Source organism: Sciurus carolinensis, chromosome 2 (genome assembly GCF_902686445.1).
Source record: "Sciurus carolinensis chromosome 2, mSciCar1.2, whole genome shotgun sequence".
NCBI lineage: Eukaryota > Metazoa > Chordata > Mammalia > Rodentia > Sciuridae > Sciurus > Sciurus carolinensis.
In genome coordinates, this window is record NC_062214.1 from 172,872,090 (window position 1) to 172,888,372 (window position 16,283).

Sequence of the window (16,283 nt, forward strand, 5' to 3'; positions counted from 1 at the left end):
CCACAGAATGCTTGTCCCAGCTACTCACTTCCACAGTGAATCACTGACACAAAACCACAGTTATGTGACTAACAAAGGAACTGTGTGTTTTCACATTTCATTATTGGAAATCATTTAGCAATCGTCACTATGTCTCTGCAGACAGACAGACAGACACACCCCTCTGGGTCCTAAATGCAGCCATCTTACAATAGGGTCACCAGATGACTGCATCTCACCCCTTCTCGGCTAATCCATCTCTGCTCAGCCTAAATCCCCCCTCAGCCCCTCTCCCGCGGTGCGGTGCATGCGCATGCGTGATCCAGTGAGCTCAGCGAACAGAAACACGTTCTCGTGTCCGAGTCTTTTTCTTGGTACTGTTATCATAATACCACTTTGCTTTGCTGAAGCAATTTTCACCTGGGAAGCTTGCAGAGCCTCTTCTGACAGGGGCAACTGAATTAACTGATGGCAGATTTACAGATGGAGTAAATGGAAAAACTGTTGGGCCCATAAATCAGAAACTTCCTCTACATCTGGGACAAGGGTTGGAACCTGATATGTATTTGAAAACTTTGATCCCAAGTCACAGGCTCCAGGAAACCTCCATTAGGATTTTTGAGACATATTCTCCCCACCGCCTTCTGCTCACACCGTGTGTCATGGGTGCACAGCCCCAGCGGGTGACACCCACTGAGGAGCCAGAGTTCTGTGTAAAGCTCTCACACGGGGCAGACCTTACCTGGAATCTGAGAAAGAGCTTTGGCTGTCTTTCCATTTCCTCTTGCCCATCACTCCCTAACCTTTTCCTTCCAAACAAAAATCCTAGAGTACTTAAGTTAGTCAGGCAGGATAAGTACAAGGAGCTACACAGTCTGTTATTGCTACTTTCTAAAGTCTGGTGCTGGAAACTGCAGGCATTAACATTCTACTGAGGCCGACAAGCTCCCTTCATGCCCCATACACCGCTGCACGGAAGGCTGCCCCAGGCTCTCACCCTTTTTCTGGATTTTTCTGGATGCCTCACCTGCCCTAGTTGTCTGTAGCTTCCGAGTCAAGCTAGAAGTTTCTGCCCTTGCCAAGCTCACCTGCTCCAGAGACTGTTAGGCAGAATGCTGGGAAGCACAGGTTAACCTTGGTTCTCTGGCTTGTGGAGTTGGGGGTGACAGAATAGTGTCCTCCCCAGGACATTGTGGGAACTGGCAAATGTGCTGGAAACCTACTTGCCACTGCAGACCCCTGCTGCCTGTCTCTAGACCATGCTGGGGTGTGAAAGTTTCCTTCACCCTCTGCCTTTCAGTCTGGTTGAACCAATGAGGAACCCCAGCAAGGGGTCAAAGGGCAGGAGGAGAGTCGGGGGGTCCCATTCTCCCACTGCCTCCCAACAGGCCCTGGGGTAGCCCTGGAAATAGTGCTGTCCCACAGCTGTGCTGCCCTGAGTTCCAGCCACCACTGGCCCCTCGTCCCTTTAGACTTGGAGGCTTCAGGGCTTTCCCATATGGCCACCCAGGAATGCCCCATCCTTTTATGTCCATGCCTTTATAAATGGACCCTTTATTAAGCCGTCCCCATCGAGTGTGTCCTCTCTTCCCTGCTGGGACTCTGAATGATTCAGAGAAGAAAAATGATCAGCTCTCAAGTCCTGAGCAGCGCGCCCCGTGACTCAGCCCTTCATCCTCATCCCTTCTGATTCAGACCACAGTGCTGCTGATGGCCGGTATTAGCAGCAGTGTCCTTTTACACTGAGACTCGGGGAGGTGGGAACCCCACACACACATCCAGTGGCTGATCAGCAACAGACTCAGAGGACTGAGGTCTGCCTGGCTCACAACCCATGTTCTCAACCCCTGTTCCATGGTGTCTCCAGAACTAAAGTAGGTGGAGCCTGTATGATGCTGGCTTCCTCATTAAGGCTCCATTTGGGAGGTTAAAAAAACAACCAGACTTCACTCAAAAAGCCACAGTCCTAAGTCCTACTTCACTATAACCCCAACCACAACCCCAAGGTAAAAATCTCACCCCAAAGCCACACTAATGCTACTCCTCTAATCTGACTCCGCCCACCACTCCATTGTTCAGCTGCATAAAATGAATGTCACCCTAACCACAAGCCTAGTCCTACCCAATCCTAACCCAAACATCTAGACTCAGAAATCTAGACCCACCACAAAGGCTGTGGGGAGCACTGGGGGCTCTGCCTGTCCCTCTGCCCCCACCCCGGGGCAGCTGCTGGCCATTTATACTCCACTGTTGGACACAGTTGGCCAAACTGCTGTGCAGCACCCTCTTCCTGCATATCACTTTGCTGGTGACTTTGATCTGGGTACCACAGGGAGGAGGAAGCGAAGGGCCAACTAGTACAGTGCCTGAAACACAGCAGGAATCCTGTTGATGACGATGACAATGACAAAGGAGATGTAGAAAAGGAAAAGGACCCACAGGTTTCTCTATCACCAAGCCGCAGGCTGTGGGCGGGTAGGCGGCCATAGTTTGAATCTCAGAGACTGATGAAGACTGGGGCCAGGCTGGAAGGAGTCCTTGCTGTAGTTTGGATCTTGAATGTCCCCCAAAGTCCATGTGTTACAAGCTTGGTCCCCAGAGAGGTGGTACTGGGAGGTGGGACATAGTGGGAAGTCTTTGGGTCATTGGGCAAGCCCTTGAAAAGGCCTATAGGACCCTGCTCTCTTTCTCTTCCTCTCTGGCTTCCTGGCCATGATAAGTAGTTTGCTCTTCCACACCCTCCCAGCAATTGCCATCTGATTGCCAACCAGAGACCTAAAGCAATAGTTCTGCCTTATCTTGAACTAGAAGATCCAAAATGGTAAGTTGAAAGAAATCTCTTCTCTTTATGAGTTAATAATCCCAGGTATTTTGTTATAGTGACAGAAAGCTGACTAATACAGTCCTTTATGGCACCTGAAGCTGGGATTGTCCTAATAATCCTCAATTCTGGGAGAACCTGGAGAAGGGAGGCACTCAGTCTTCATCAGAGATTTGGGGACCACCTCTGGCCAGATGTCCACCTTTGGGCTTAAATAAGAGAGAGGGGAGGGAAGAGGCAGGGTGCCAAAAGCAGGTACCATTTCCCTCAAATCTGCCCCGCTGTCCTATGTGGGGAGCAGAAGAAAGAGTCAGAAGGCCCTGGTTCCCCTTCTCCCCTGAGCACTTAGAGGCTCCTCACCAGCCCCACAGTGTCTTCACTGAACAAAGCATGGTGGAAGAGGGAGACTCGCTGGTTCTGCCACACAGGGAGAAGGAAGACACACGGGCCCCCACCTTCCTCACAACTTCTCCAGGGACCCAGGTTCGAAGCATAGCCAGACTGTGTGCCCTGAGTTGCATCTGTCCAGAGCAGCTCTCTTTGTATAATTTATACCCTACAACCAGCTGTGTTCCTGCCCAGGGCCTGAACTCGAGTCTCGGCTATGTGTGTGGGTTGAGGAAGTGCAATAACACTACAAAACCCCAGAGGTCCACCTCTCTTTCAGAGGAACCTAGAAAGAAACTCAGTGGTCAAACCAAGATGGAGAGAACTGCCTTGAAGCAACATGCTTTGTGAGGAAATGGGAAACATCTTTCTCCCTCCTGAAAAGAAGCCTAGACTAGGATCGTAATGTACAGCTGCACAGACTGTGTACTGCACAGCTCTGGTGTACCTGTCCCAGAGACTATGGGGACATCCCCTGGTGTTATGTTCAGCAGCTCAAATTAACCATGAGGTTAAAATCATGAAAAGGTTGTTAGAGAGGACTGCAGTAAGGAACTTCTACAGGTGACCCATGCACACACATGAGGCATAAGCAAATACCCCAGCTCACTGTCAGGACTGCTACACAAGAATAATAAACATCCGCAAGGTGTTTAGAGTTTGCAAAGTGATCTTTCCCACACACTGTCTCAGTTAATCCTGACAACTTCCCAGTGAGAAAGGGATTGCCTTTCCCATTTTCCAGATAGGGACATTAAGGCTTAGTGAAGTTCAATCCCAAGGTCATGGTGGCTGAGCTGGGAAGCAACATTTGGTCTCCAGAGTCCATGTCTATTCAAAATAGTGTTGTCTAGGTCCTAAGGTTTGGAGAGTTCCAGAAATCCCAGGGGGCAAAATTGGGATTCAGAACTATAATAACAAGTCAGGAAAAGGTGTTTGTGGGGCAGGGGCAACTGAAAAAAGAAAAGAAAGGGAGGGAAGGCTCTCAAGCCCCAGAGACCCGCCCCCCACAAAGTACAAAGGGTCGAGTCAACCCAGCTGGGAGGCACTGCTCGCTGCCAGGAGGAAACGGAGACAGATGAAGGTGCAGGCTGCCCCACCCTGCTGCACTGGCAAGGAGGACCTGAGGCTAGACCGTCAGCAACAGCTAAGGTCTGCCCGGGTCAGGGGCTCAGGTGTCCTTGTCATGACCCTAAAAGTGGACAAAAGGGGAGTGGCCACATTCACCTTCAGGGTGGAAAAGGCCAGACTGAACGCCAGAATAAGACCATCAGCTCTTGAGCGGGGGGGAGGGGAGTGCTGATCTAGCCCTCTGATTCATAAAGGTGCAAACTGGAGCCCAGGGAGAACAAAGACTTTCCCAAGGTCTCCCAGCATGCACTGGTCTCTTCTCATGTCCCAAAGGCATCGGAGAATGGTCCTGGGTCCGCGGGACTTGAATGAGGAGGAAGGAGGGCAAACGTGGCAAGCAGACACGCAGAGGGGAGGACGAGACGGGAGGCAGTGGGAGCCGGGGCCAGCAAGCCTTTGACTGGGCCAGGGTCTCCTGGGCTCCCAGGACACCCCACACCCTAGCCGCCACCTCAGTTTCCCCGCCTCAGACACTGCAGTGGAGAAAATCCTCCCTTGGTAAACGGGGTGCCTGCGATGATTTGCTGCAGGTCAGGGAGCAGGCACACAGTGAAGAGGTTGGTTGCAGGGCAGACTCACTGCCAAGTGCTGCCCTGGCAGGACTTGTAGTTCTCCCAGCCACCCCAAGAGACAGGGGGTTAGCTTTCCCGACACCCACACACTGAGCTGCCTCCTGGCACCTTCTCGTTGGCCTTTCTTCCAACCACCAGCCTCCCACCAACCGGCGCCCAGTACCAGCCCAGCCAGGCACCAGTCTGGGCTCCCCGACACCAGTGCCATGGAGCCTCCTTCCAGCCAACCAAAGCTGACTCCTGGCTCTAGGTTCATGACATCACCAGAACTGTCCACAGCAGCCCTGCAGGAAGCCCTGTCCCCGACCCAACCCCCGTTGCTACTGTTGGGGGAAAGGACAGAAGTGGTAAGCTGCTCCATGGATTCACCATGCTGGTGTCCACTCCCAGCTGCCCTCCCATCCAATCCTGGGACAATCCCATGTCCATGTCAGGAAGAGATGCTGGCTTCTCTGTCCTCTTTGCCCCCAGGAAGGAGTGCGTGGGTCTCCCTGCAGTGACTCCCGGTGCAGTCAAGAGATTGTTCTGCTCCCTCTGATTCACAGACACCACCCATTTGGGGGCAGAATCCTGGCTCCCTGACTGGAGATCTGGGCAAGGCCTCGGGAGGAAGGGCAGCATTCTCCCAGGGAAAGCCGTGGCCGTGGTCTCAGCCAAAGGAGGTTAAAGGTCACAGGTAGGGATGTGCTGAGAGGGCCTCTACTTGGGCACACGCTGCCACCTGGGCTCAGGGTCCCCTCCCGCCCTCCCCTTACAGACCAAAGCATGAGAGGCTGTGTGCATCAGGGACAGGCGGGGCGGGAGAGGGCACAGGTCACCTGGCCTCTCTAGGCCTCTCTGTTTCCTTGCCACTGGAACAGGACCCTGGCAGCCTGAGGCCATGAGCTGAGAGACATACAGGAGATGAGGCACGGAGCACCACTCTGGGCTGGGTGCTGAACCACATCAGCAAAGCGACAGAAACCCTGGTCCTCCTGCACCTGACATTTTACTGGGCTAAGAAAACAGTAAATCAAATATATAAGTCAAATATCCAAGATGTTAGTATTCTGGGGGGGTGTGGGGGAAGGAGCCAGTAGTGGGTAGGGAGTTTGGAGAGTGTGGTTTAGATGGCTGCAGAGGGTCTGGTTGTGAGGGGTGGAAAGGCAGCCAGCCCTGAGAGAATCTGGGGAAGAGTGTTCTGGTGCTGGTTGAGTTGTGTCCCCACAAGGAGATACATTAAAGTCCTCACTCCTGAACTGTGCGTGTGGCCTTCTTTGGAAATAGGTTTTTGGTGGTGGTTGTTGTTGTTGTTTGGTTTTGGTTTTTGTTTTATATTTTGGTACTAGTGATTGAACTCAGGGGCACTTAACCCCTGAGCCACATCCCCAGCCCTTTTTTGTATTTTATTTAGATTCAGGGTCTCACTTGAGTTCCTTAGGGCCTCACTAAATTGCTGAGGCTGGCTTTGAACTGGCAATCCTCCTGTCTCAGCCTCCCAAGTGGCTGGGATTACAGGCGTGCAGCACCACACCAGGTTAGAAATAGGGTTTTTGCAGATATAATTAGTTAGGTTTAGATAAGGCTATAACGTAACAGATTAGGGTAGACCCCAAATTCAACAGGAGTCCGTATAACAGATGACAATAGAAAGGTCATGTGATGAGAGAGGTCAGAACTTTTTCAGTGCTGGTGACTGGACCCTGGACCTTGTGCATGTTAGGCAAATACTCCACCATCAGGCTGCATGCCCAGCTCTTGGAGACAGAGGTTAGATTGATGCAACTACAAGCCAAGGAATGCCAAGGGTGGCTGGGAGCTGCCATATTCTAACAGAGAAGCCTGAGACAGATTCCTCACAGAGCCTCCAACCCTGCCAAGACCTCGATTTAGGACGTCTGACCTCCAGAACTGTGACAGAAGTATCTGATGTTTTAAGCCACCTAGTCTGTTTGATATGGAAGTCCTATTGATATGGAACTATTGCCGTGTTCCAGGAGGGAGAGGTAGCAAGTTCTAAGGGCCACGGAGTGGGTGCATCTCTGGCATGTTTGAGGAAGAACCAATTGGCCAGCATGGCAGAAGCAACAAGGTAAGTCCAGGGAGCATGGGTTGATGTGGGTTGATGTTGGCAGTGTCAGAAAGGTTTTGGGGTACAGATCATGTAGGCAAGCCCTGGATAAGAGGAAGCTGTCACACTTTGGACAGAGGGTCCCAGGTGGAGTGGGCTTCAGGGGGTGGGAGTGGTTGTCCCCCATGATCTTTGTCTCCTGGTGTAATGGACACATTTCATTAAATGGCAAATGGAGCTCTCATCCTAATGCGGGTGGAATGAAGATACTAATCAGCCAGCTGCTTTAGGAATCCAGGAAAACTGTCCAGGATGATCCAGCGGGGCCCAGGGTCTTCATGGGAGCCCTCAGTGTGGCAGAGGAGGCAGGAGAGTCAGGGAGAGAGGCAGCTGAAGTGCGAGGCAGAGGAAAGACACATGGGAAGAGACATCTGCTGTCACCAACTTTGAAGATGAAGGAAGGTGGCCACAAGCCAAGGGATGAGGGCAGTTTCTAGATGCCCTCAAGTGACAGCCAGCAAGAAAACCAGGGCCTCCATCTGTCACTGCAAGGAATTGAAATCTGCCACCAATCCAAATGAACAAGGTTCTCTCCGGAGCCTCCAGGACACAGCCTAGACACCTAGACGTCCACCTGCTGAGCCCCGGGTCTGACGTCTGACTACAGAACAGCATGCTAATAGCCCCATGTCGTTCTGACCTGCTAATCTGTGGTTATATGTTCTGGCAGGCACAGAGAATGAAGACAGGGGACTCTCTCAGAGGTGGGGTGTGCAGAGAACATCCAGAAGAGACCGAGACTGGGATTCTAGGGAGAAGGCAGACTCCAGGGCTTCTATGGGGACAGCCAGGGTGGAGCCACCACCATGAGGCCTCAGTTCCCCAGACACTTCCCCACGACCCACCAGCCCTGCTCAGCACATCCTCAGGCCCCTTGTTACCCATATATGGACCAGGCCTGCTTAGGATGGCCCCAGGGCTCAGCCTCTAGGGCCTCAAGTCTGGCCTGCGAACAAACCCAGTGGACATCCCACCCCCATTCTTGACACATCCCCCACTCTCCTCCCCATATGGTGGGTGAAATAACACACCAGAGGCAGCGAATGACACTACAGTTCTGCTACTGCACCTGCTGGTCACGTCCCCTCTGAGGCTGGTCTGGGCTTTGACTTCTCCCTAGAACAGGCGTGCCCCAGTGTCATGCACACACACACACGCACACACACACACAGAGCCTAGGTTTCTCTGATCTTTACCACCTCCTCCCATCCACCCAAGTCCTCATGGTGAAGAGAACCTGCCACTAATGGCTGCCACGTACTGAACCCTAACTCACATCAGGCACCATACCAAGTGTTTACCCACCTGGTAATGCCATCAGGTGAAGACTATTGGCTCAGAGAGGTTAGGATGTATACCTCATGTCACACAGCTGGTAAGTGGTAAATTCAGAACTAGAACTAAGGATTTTCTGGATCCGAAGCCCAGGTGTCAACCCTTGCTACTCAGTGTGGTCCAGGGACCAACAGCATCAGTATCACCCATGCTAGAGATGCTCACCCCAGACCTGCCAAGTCAGAAGCTGCCTGTTGTCAAGTTCCCAGGAGATTCAGATAGTGGTTGCATATTGGTCTAAACCATAATTTTCCATAGCTTAATGGTCCCCAGTTCTTATAACTGGCCCACTCTCCATCTCTCAAGGTCCTTGCCCAGCTGCCTAGCTATTCCTGGACTTGGGGCTCAGGGGAGTCTCTGGGCCCTACAGCCAGTGCAGGCTGCAGCTGCACATCAGGCCCCAGCTGGCCCACTGCAGGGCATCCCGCCTGCTGCCTGAGATTCTCCTGGCCCCTCCCTCTTGTCTGCCTCTGTGACACAAGTCACTTGGCCTCTGTTTAGGGCTCTTCTGAAAGGGGCCTCTGGCTATCACCAATTCCTGCAGTGTGTCCCCTCCCAGACATCTCATGTCCCCTTCCCACTCCTATAAAGTCATGTCACTCCTCTATCTGGACACACAGGGCCTGTCCAAGTTGCTATCAGGAGAAAGGCCAACGACTGCTTGGGAAACCTGGCCAAGCTCACAGGAAATGTCTGACACCACCAGGCAAGTGGGATTTGGCCTCCCAAATCAAAACACAGCTGGCCGGACAGCAGCCGCCGGCAGGGTGATTGGACTTTCCCAGATTTCATGGCATGGAGGCCCCAGGGCAGAGAGGGAGTGGGCTGGCCTGGAGGCTGCAGCTCATTAGGAAAGTCACAGTAGCCCCTGGCCAGGGAGCCTGTGAAAGTCAGAGAGGACGCCCCTGCTGTGGGCCAGAGACCTCATCAGGACTGTGGCCCCTGCTAAAGACTGAGGCTCGCACGCACCTCCAGGCCATTCATTAATTCATTCAAAGTATGTCGACTGAGCACCTATGGTGTGCCAGGCACAGTGTTCAGTGCCAGGGACACATTCATGAACAAGCAGGACACAGTCCCTGCTCTCAGGGAGCTCCTGGTCCTGTGAGCAGTGGACGGAGCATCCTAAGGTGAGTGAAAAGTGCCACACAAGGGGCACCTGCCTGGGGACCAGCAGAGTGTCGCCTTCTCTTGCCCTCTCAGTTGCACCCTGGACGATGCCCTGGTTTCCAGGTACAGGGTGAGGGTTCAATGCAAGTGAGCATTTTGTTAGGTGAACTCTATAGTTTGAAGCAATATCAGCAGCCCTACATAGTCAAGGGGCAGGTACAGGGCACAGACCCTCCCCATTATGCCAGTAAGAAAGTGCTGCAGGGGGGCAGATAGCAGGGTGGACAAAGTGCAGGGAGGCATTTGAAGGAAATGGGCCTGGGCCTTAAAGGATGGGGAGGAGTTGGATGGGTTGGAAGATGGGACAGGAAGCATCAAATGGTTCTGACTCAGGGGCACAAGGGGCAGGGTGACTTGCCAAGTAGCATGAGATGCATATTACAAATGAATGAAGCCCACAAGTCAGAGACTTGCAGGGGGAAAGCCCAGCTTGGACTCTGCACTCACCCTGCCTCTGGTTGGCCCTCAAGCTGGCCCTTCTCTGTGCCTCTAAGGTGCCTTCATATTGGGGCCACCTGTCCAGGATCCACATCTGGGAACAATCAGAATAAGGCCTAGGCCCTGCCCGCCAGCTCACAGTCAATCTCTGCCCCTCTGTATTGTCCACTTGGACCCTTGGCTCTTCTTGTTTCTGACCCAGCCTCCCCGACTTTGGTCACAGATTTAGTTCTTCTCAATTTGACCTTGGAGATCCCTAGGCCTTGGCCTCAGTCTATCTTCCTTTCTTCCTGCTCCTTTGGAAATCATCCATTTGAGTGCTCAGGACCCTGGAGCCCCACCTCACCAAGACCCTGTTCTTTCTGTTCTACCTCCTTTCAGAGTTTCTGGACAGCCCCCACCTCCTTTCCTTCCTCTTCCTCCAACTCAGCAGGTCTTTCCTAACCTTTCCTGACCTTTCCTGCTGGGGACTTGCCCTCAAGGTCAGCATCCTCCCCAGTACTCTTGGCCTCTAAGAGGGCAAATCCTTTTTCCCCTTAGTTCAGCAAGATCTGCAACATCTCAGAAGGAACTTCCTAAGTAGAAGCAAATGGAAAAACCAACGTGAAAAACCAAAAGCAAAATACAGTACTCTAGAAATAACCAGTTTACAAAGTTCAGATTTCCTGTCCTGAGCTAGAAGAAGTCTAGCCAGATCAACTGGCCAGGGACTCCTGCCTGGGAGCACTCCCCAGGTCCACTTCTATCCCATCTCCTGCACCCACATTCCTCTTCTCTTCCCCTCTAAGGAAAGAGGCTGGGTGTCCAGTGAACAGAAGGGGCTTTTTCTGCAGAGGAATGCTTCTAATCACAGAGAGCATGGGAGGAGGCGGGGGAGGAGGAGGAACATTCACAATGAGCTTACGCGAACATCTTGCACTGTTCTTATCATTCTCTTTATATTATCTAATTTAATCCTTACAACAATTCCATGACGTAGGTGTTAGCACTGTCCGCTCCTTACTGATGAGGAATCAAAGGTACAGAGATAAGTAACTTGCCTGTGCCCAGGAAATGACAAAGGATGGGAATCAAGGGACCCTGATGCAGGAACAGGCCCTCCTCAGCTCTTTCTCCCAGGCTCTGGAAGGGGAAAGACTTCATCTCCCCAACTCTTCCATCCCATCTGTGAAGCCCCCACCTACCCCAATGCCTGCTCCCTGCTCAGCCCTGAAGGGAGGGATAGTAGGAATGAGGGACAACATGAGACTTCTCCACACTGTCCTGAGGAAGAAGCCCCTATGACAGGGCCTGAGCCCTGGACCCAGAGGTCCCGATGAGGTGGGCACTTACCCAGCTGGTGGCAACTGTGGCTCCGGTGGCTGTGTTTTGGCCACAGGACCTCCTCTAGCTGCGCTGCTCCTGCGTAAGTTGGGTGACCCCTCAGCTGAGCGTCGGGGTGCCAGCCTGGAGTTCTGGGGGTCAAATTCCTCCTCAGGAATGACCTCCTCGCAGCGGGCTCCACGAAAGCCAGAGCGGCAGATGCAGAGCTGGGGCCGACTGCAGGAGCCTCGGTTCTGGCACGGTGGCTGGCACACGGCTGAGGAAACAGGGAGAGAGAAGTGACAGTCGGGCCTGGCACCCTCCAGTCATCGGCTGCCCAACACCTTCCCCTCAGAAGCACTCCCCTGCCCCAGGGAGTGGCCTGAGCCCTGCCTGGCCCCTCACTCACCGAGGAAGCCAAACTCCTGGCCTCAGAAGGCAACCTAGGCCCATTTCCCTCTCCTTTCTACCCAGAGGCCTCCAGGAGCGTCTTTGATTTTTGGACAAGAAGTCAAAGACTTGACCAGAGTTGTGGATGGCTCACAGCAGCCCTTCCAGCAGAGGCCTCCGCAGGGCAAGCACACCAGCTGGCAGTGTAGTTATAACTAAATGTCCACTCCTACCCTGCTGGAAGCCCACAAGGGTAGGCGTTTTGTTTTGTGCCCTCTGGTAGCCCCAGGACTCAGACCATCACTGAATAAATCCTCAATCGATATTGAATGAACGAGTGAATATCTTTCATGGGAAAGGCCTCAACAATGGCCTATTAGTCAGGCCTGAGCTGGTGGGTTTTTCTGCTGCTCATGAGCTCTGTGACCTTGACCTCACTAAGCCTGTTTCATCTTGAATCATGAGGAGCAGACTGAGGAGGGGCCTCTCAAAGGCACCTTCAGCCTAACAATCTCTCCCATCTTCCTCTTGGAAGAACACCTGCTCTCCAACTCCTGACCCCAGCTAAGCAGGGCCTCCTGGCTGGCAGCTGCGAAGATTCTACTTTCTGAGTCCAGGGTCAAGCCTGGGGATGGGGTAGGACTGAAACTGGCCCCTTGCTCCAAGCCAGCCCTGCGGAGCAGCATCAGGCCATGATTTCTCTTTCCATTGCCTTTCTTCACCTTGTGAAGTTTAGAACAACTGATCAGCGATCAAGGGAGAGTCACGTGCAGAGGCCCACCTTGAGCCTTCCCTCTGCCTCCAGGAACCTCCCCGTGGAACATATACGAGCCCTGGAGAGCATACTGGGCCCTCTAAATCCAGTCTCATCCACCTATCACTTACTCACTCCATAAATAGTTGTTAGAGCCCTACTGTGCACTAGGCAGTGAGCATGAGGTCCTTGCCCATGTGGGGCTTACAGTCCAGTGAGGGAGACCAACAGAGGCAGGAAAAGAACAGCCTGATAGAGTGTCAGGCAGTATGGAGGGCCACAAAGACAACCATGGCGAGGCGGTGTTCCAGGCCAGCCCAGAAGGGTGGCCAGGGCCCCTCTTTGAAGAACGAGGTGGCAGTGGTGCAGGGAAGGTGTATCAGAAGATTCAGGCAGAGGAAAGGCAAGTTCAAAGCCCTGGAGGCTGCAAGGAACCAGCAGGCTGGGGGCTGGTGGGGAGGGAGAGTAGGCCCAGCCATCCAGGGTGGTTGAGGAAGCAAAGGCAGGTACACAGACCTTGTCTCCTCCGTTATTCTAAGCTTATTTATGAAACTCTCAGGCACCCTTATCCAGACCAGCTATCTGAGGTGTGGCTGGCTGCCCTTCCCTTCTGAGAGGAGCACCAGAATCCACATGGCCTATGTCACCTCTCTCTCAGAGAGGTGGCTCCCCAGTACCTTCAGGGGATCAGCCCACAGACAGGCAGTGAGGCCCTCCCAAGGCTGACCCCTCTCACATTCCTTGAAGTCAGGCTGCCCTGGCCCAAGGTGGCCTCTGCTCTCTCTTCTTCCTGACTTTGCACATTTTTCTGCTTCCCCTGCATTTACCTAAGTGCTACTATAGCATTAAGGTCACCTCCCCATCCCTGATGGCCCACCTCTCAGCAACTGTTTCCTTCTCCAAACAACAAGGAAAAGTGCTTACTGTGCACAGCACTCAGTGGGCATGCCCGGGTACAACGGGCTTTTCATGTATGTACCACAGTGTCCCAATCAATTCAGTCAGCCCCTCCGAGTGCAGCACTTGTCCTTACATCTCTTTGTATCTTCAGTTCCTAGCAAGTGCCTAACAATGACACAGCCATTATCTTTTTCATTATGGCAGTTAATGTCCAATGAGTGCTGTTAGACTCTCCCATTTAATCCTCAGGACAAGCCTAGGCAGCAGATATGATGATTCCCAAGTACAGATGGTGCCTCCCAAGTTGAGGGAGGTTAGGAGACTTGCCTAAGGTCACCCAGCTAGATGACAGTGGAGCCAGGATTCAAATCTGGATCTGTATGACTGAGCCCAGACTCTTGAGCTCACTGACCCCCAGCAGGGCTGATGTGACTGTTCTTCCTCCCCCCTATCTCTGAGCCTTGGCCCAGCTGGTGGTGGAACAAAAGGGATCTGTTGGCTTCAAATAGACCACCAAATGCACCCTGGAGCCCTGTCCTAGGAAGTTGTACATCCCAGGTTGACCCTGGTGGTAGAGACACCAGAACCCAGACCCCTCCAAAACCCTCACAGTAAACCTTGATATGATGAGGGCAGATGAAAACCAACCCATGCTTCTACTCTACGGCCATTCATGAGCATTTACTAGGTGGGAGGCTTGTAACAGAGTCTCTAGCACACTGTCTCACGTAGAAAGCAGGACGCACAGGCCAAGGGACAAGTGCTGTGTTGGCTACAGCCTCTGATCCAGGCTGCATAAGGTTATAGGAAAGTCAGAAAAGGCTTCCTGGAGGAGGCGCTGCTGGCTAGGGTGTTCTTACCTTGATGGACATCATGTCCATCCAGGGCCAGCCTGCCCAATCAGCAGATAGTGGGGAAATAACAGGTCTCACTGCAGGATTACGACCCCTTCCCAGAAGGCCACTGGCCCCTAGACCTTGCCAGACAATTGTAACCAGAGCACCTTCCAAACACAAACTGCCGCCATGGTAGGATTTTGCCCTATCACCTGGCTGACACTCCATTTTCCTCAGCAGGCTTAGTCCCCACCTTACCACCCACCAGGCCTTTGTCACCACCACTACAGAGACACAGTCAGCTGGGGCGAGCCTGGCTGCAAAACCAAGACAGATGGGCTCTCAGGGAGAGAGAGAGAGACCCTTAGTAGATGGAGACCCAGACCTATGAACATGACTAGCCTCACTGTCTCTTTCAGTAGATGAACAAAATCTCCAGCAAATGCTTGTATCAGATCAACTGGAACGAAAACATAATCGATGTTAATGTCACCAGAGTCAAAGATGCGCCCATAGCTGGTTCAGGGATAGACTGCTTATCCAGAAAGAAACATCCTGAATCCCAAATATCAGATGATTGACATAGCACTTGATTTTCACAAAAGTTTACCTGGGAACCTGCACTTTTCTTCCCAGGAAAATCATATATAAGATCAGAGAGCTCAACCCTTGGTGTGTCACCACCGGTCTTCTGTTTTCTGAGCAGTGAGGGGTGTCTGCACTCTGCCTTTGGGGTATGTTTACTTTCACTTTGCTGTTCTCTAATAAATCTTTGCTATGCCTAGCTTTTGACACATCCTGAAATTCTTTTAAGTGGCTAAGTCAAGAACCCACATGGGCTGAGTTGAGATTCCTCTACCCTCTTGGAGGGACCTTATTCCATCCCTTTCCAGTGACAAAATCAGGGTCTGTGAACACTGGGGAAGGCAGACACGCCCAGGACAACCCTCTGCCCTGTTTTTCTTCTTAGGGAGGGAGAGGCAAGGGAAGGCCTGAGTGGACCCACCCCTCTTTTCTAGCAGAGACCCAAAGCCTGGCGTGGGTGAAAGGAGGGTCATACAACTCCCACCTCTGAGCAGGTGATCCTCACCCCAAAGACAGTCATCAGAAAAGAGTCTAGTCTCCATTCTCCCCTCCTAATGACCCCAAAGATGGCCCATCCTTGACTTTAACATTAAGATCTTTTATTCTCTAGAAACCCAAGACCCCCACAGTCCAGCAAAGTGAGCCCCTGTGCCTTGCTTTGACCCACCTAATTCTGGTCCTGCCTCATTTCCACTGACATTAGTGAGCACCTCCTCTCAGTCAGACCAGGCATGGGGGCGCAGAGAGATAGCAATAGTGTGCCCCACACAGAGGCAGTTCAGCCAGGTGGTGGGTCCTCCCTGTGTGGAAGGCCCTTGCCCAGCAGGGAATTCAGTCCTCTGTGAGGACGCAGGTTGCTACAGTGAACACCTCAGAGCCAGGGGGAAACTATGGAAAGTGCATTTTCTGTGTATAACGTGGTAAATAAAAGTTTGAAAAGGTTTCCAAGCCAGGCAGATGTGTTAGTGGAAAAGAATCTACTTGGGAAGGTAAGTCTTCAAGATCAACCACCAAAGAGGCGGCCGGTGCAGAGGGCCTGTTAGGGAGGCAGATCCTCCAACAAATAGCTTTTGAACCAGCTCTCGCCAGCTTCACTTGCATCCTGTCACTTGAGTCCCGTCTTGTGTGGTTTTCACAAGTCTCAGCAAGATGCCGAGTGCCTGACTTCCTCCCTGAAGTGTTCAAATGTTTTGTTCTGAGCAGAGCATATTCATTGTGGGACTGGAGTATAAACTCCTTTTTTCTCTATTCCCCCCAAAATCACCCCCAAATGGCCCACAATGGTGGCTCCAATTGAAACCAAGTCCTTGTGTTTGCTACGCCAGCAGCTCCACCATCAAGTGGCATTCCCGGTCCTCTTTTTTTTTTTTTCTTTTTTCTTTTTCCTTTTTTGGTTGTTGTACTGATGATGTAACCAGGGCCTCAGAGCACTGCTGGGCAAGCACTCTACCACTGAGTTGCCTACCTGACCTATTGGTCTTTCTAATGTAAAAACAGTCCATAACTGGGTGCAGCGGTGGACACCGGTAATCCCAGCAGCTTGGGAGACTGAGGCAGGAGGATCACAAGTTCA

At 52.4% G+C, this 16,283-nt stretch overlaps 1 protein-coding gene across 4 annotated transcripts in view; it reads right to left on the minus strand.

Moving 5' to 3' along the window:
• Positions 1-16,283, minus strand: part of Ltbp2 (latent transforming growth factor beta binding protein 2) — a 100,781-nt gene that overhangs the window by 66,446 nt on the left and 18,052 nt on the right. For all 4 annotated transcript variants that reach the window (XM_047539650.1, XM_047539651.1, XM_047539652.1 and 1 more), the window contains exon 3: positions 11,276-11,522. In XM_047539650.1, coding sequence (XP_047395606.1) covers positions 11,276-11,522 — 247 coding nt within the window. The remainder of the gene's footprint in view (positions 1-11,275; positions 11,523-16,283) is intronic.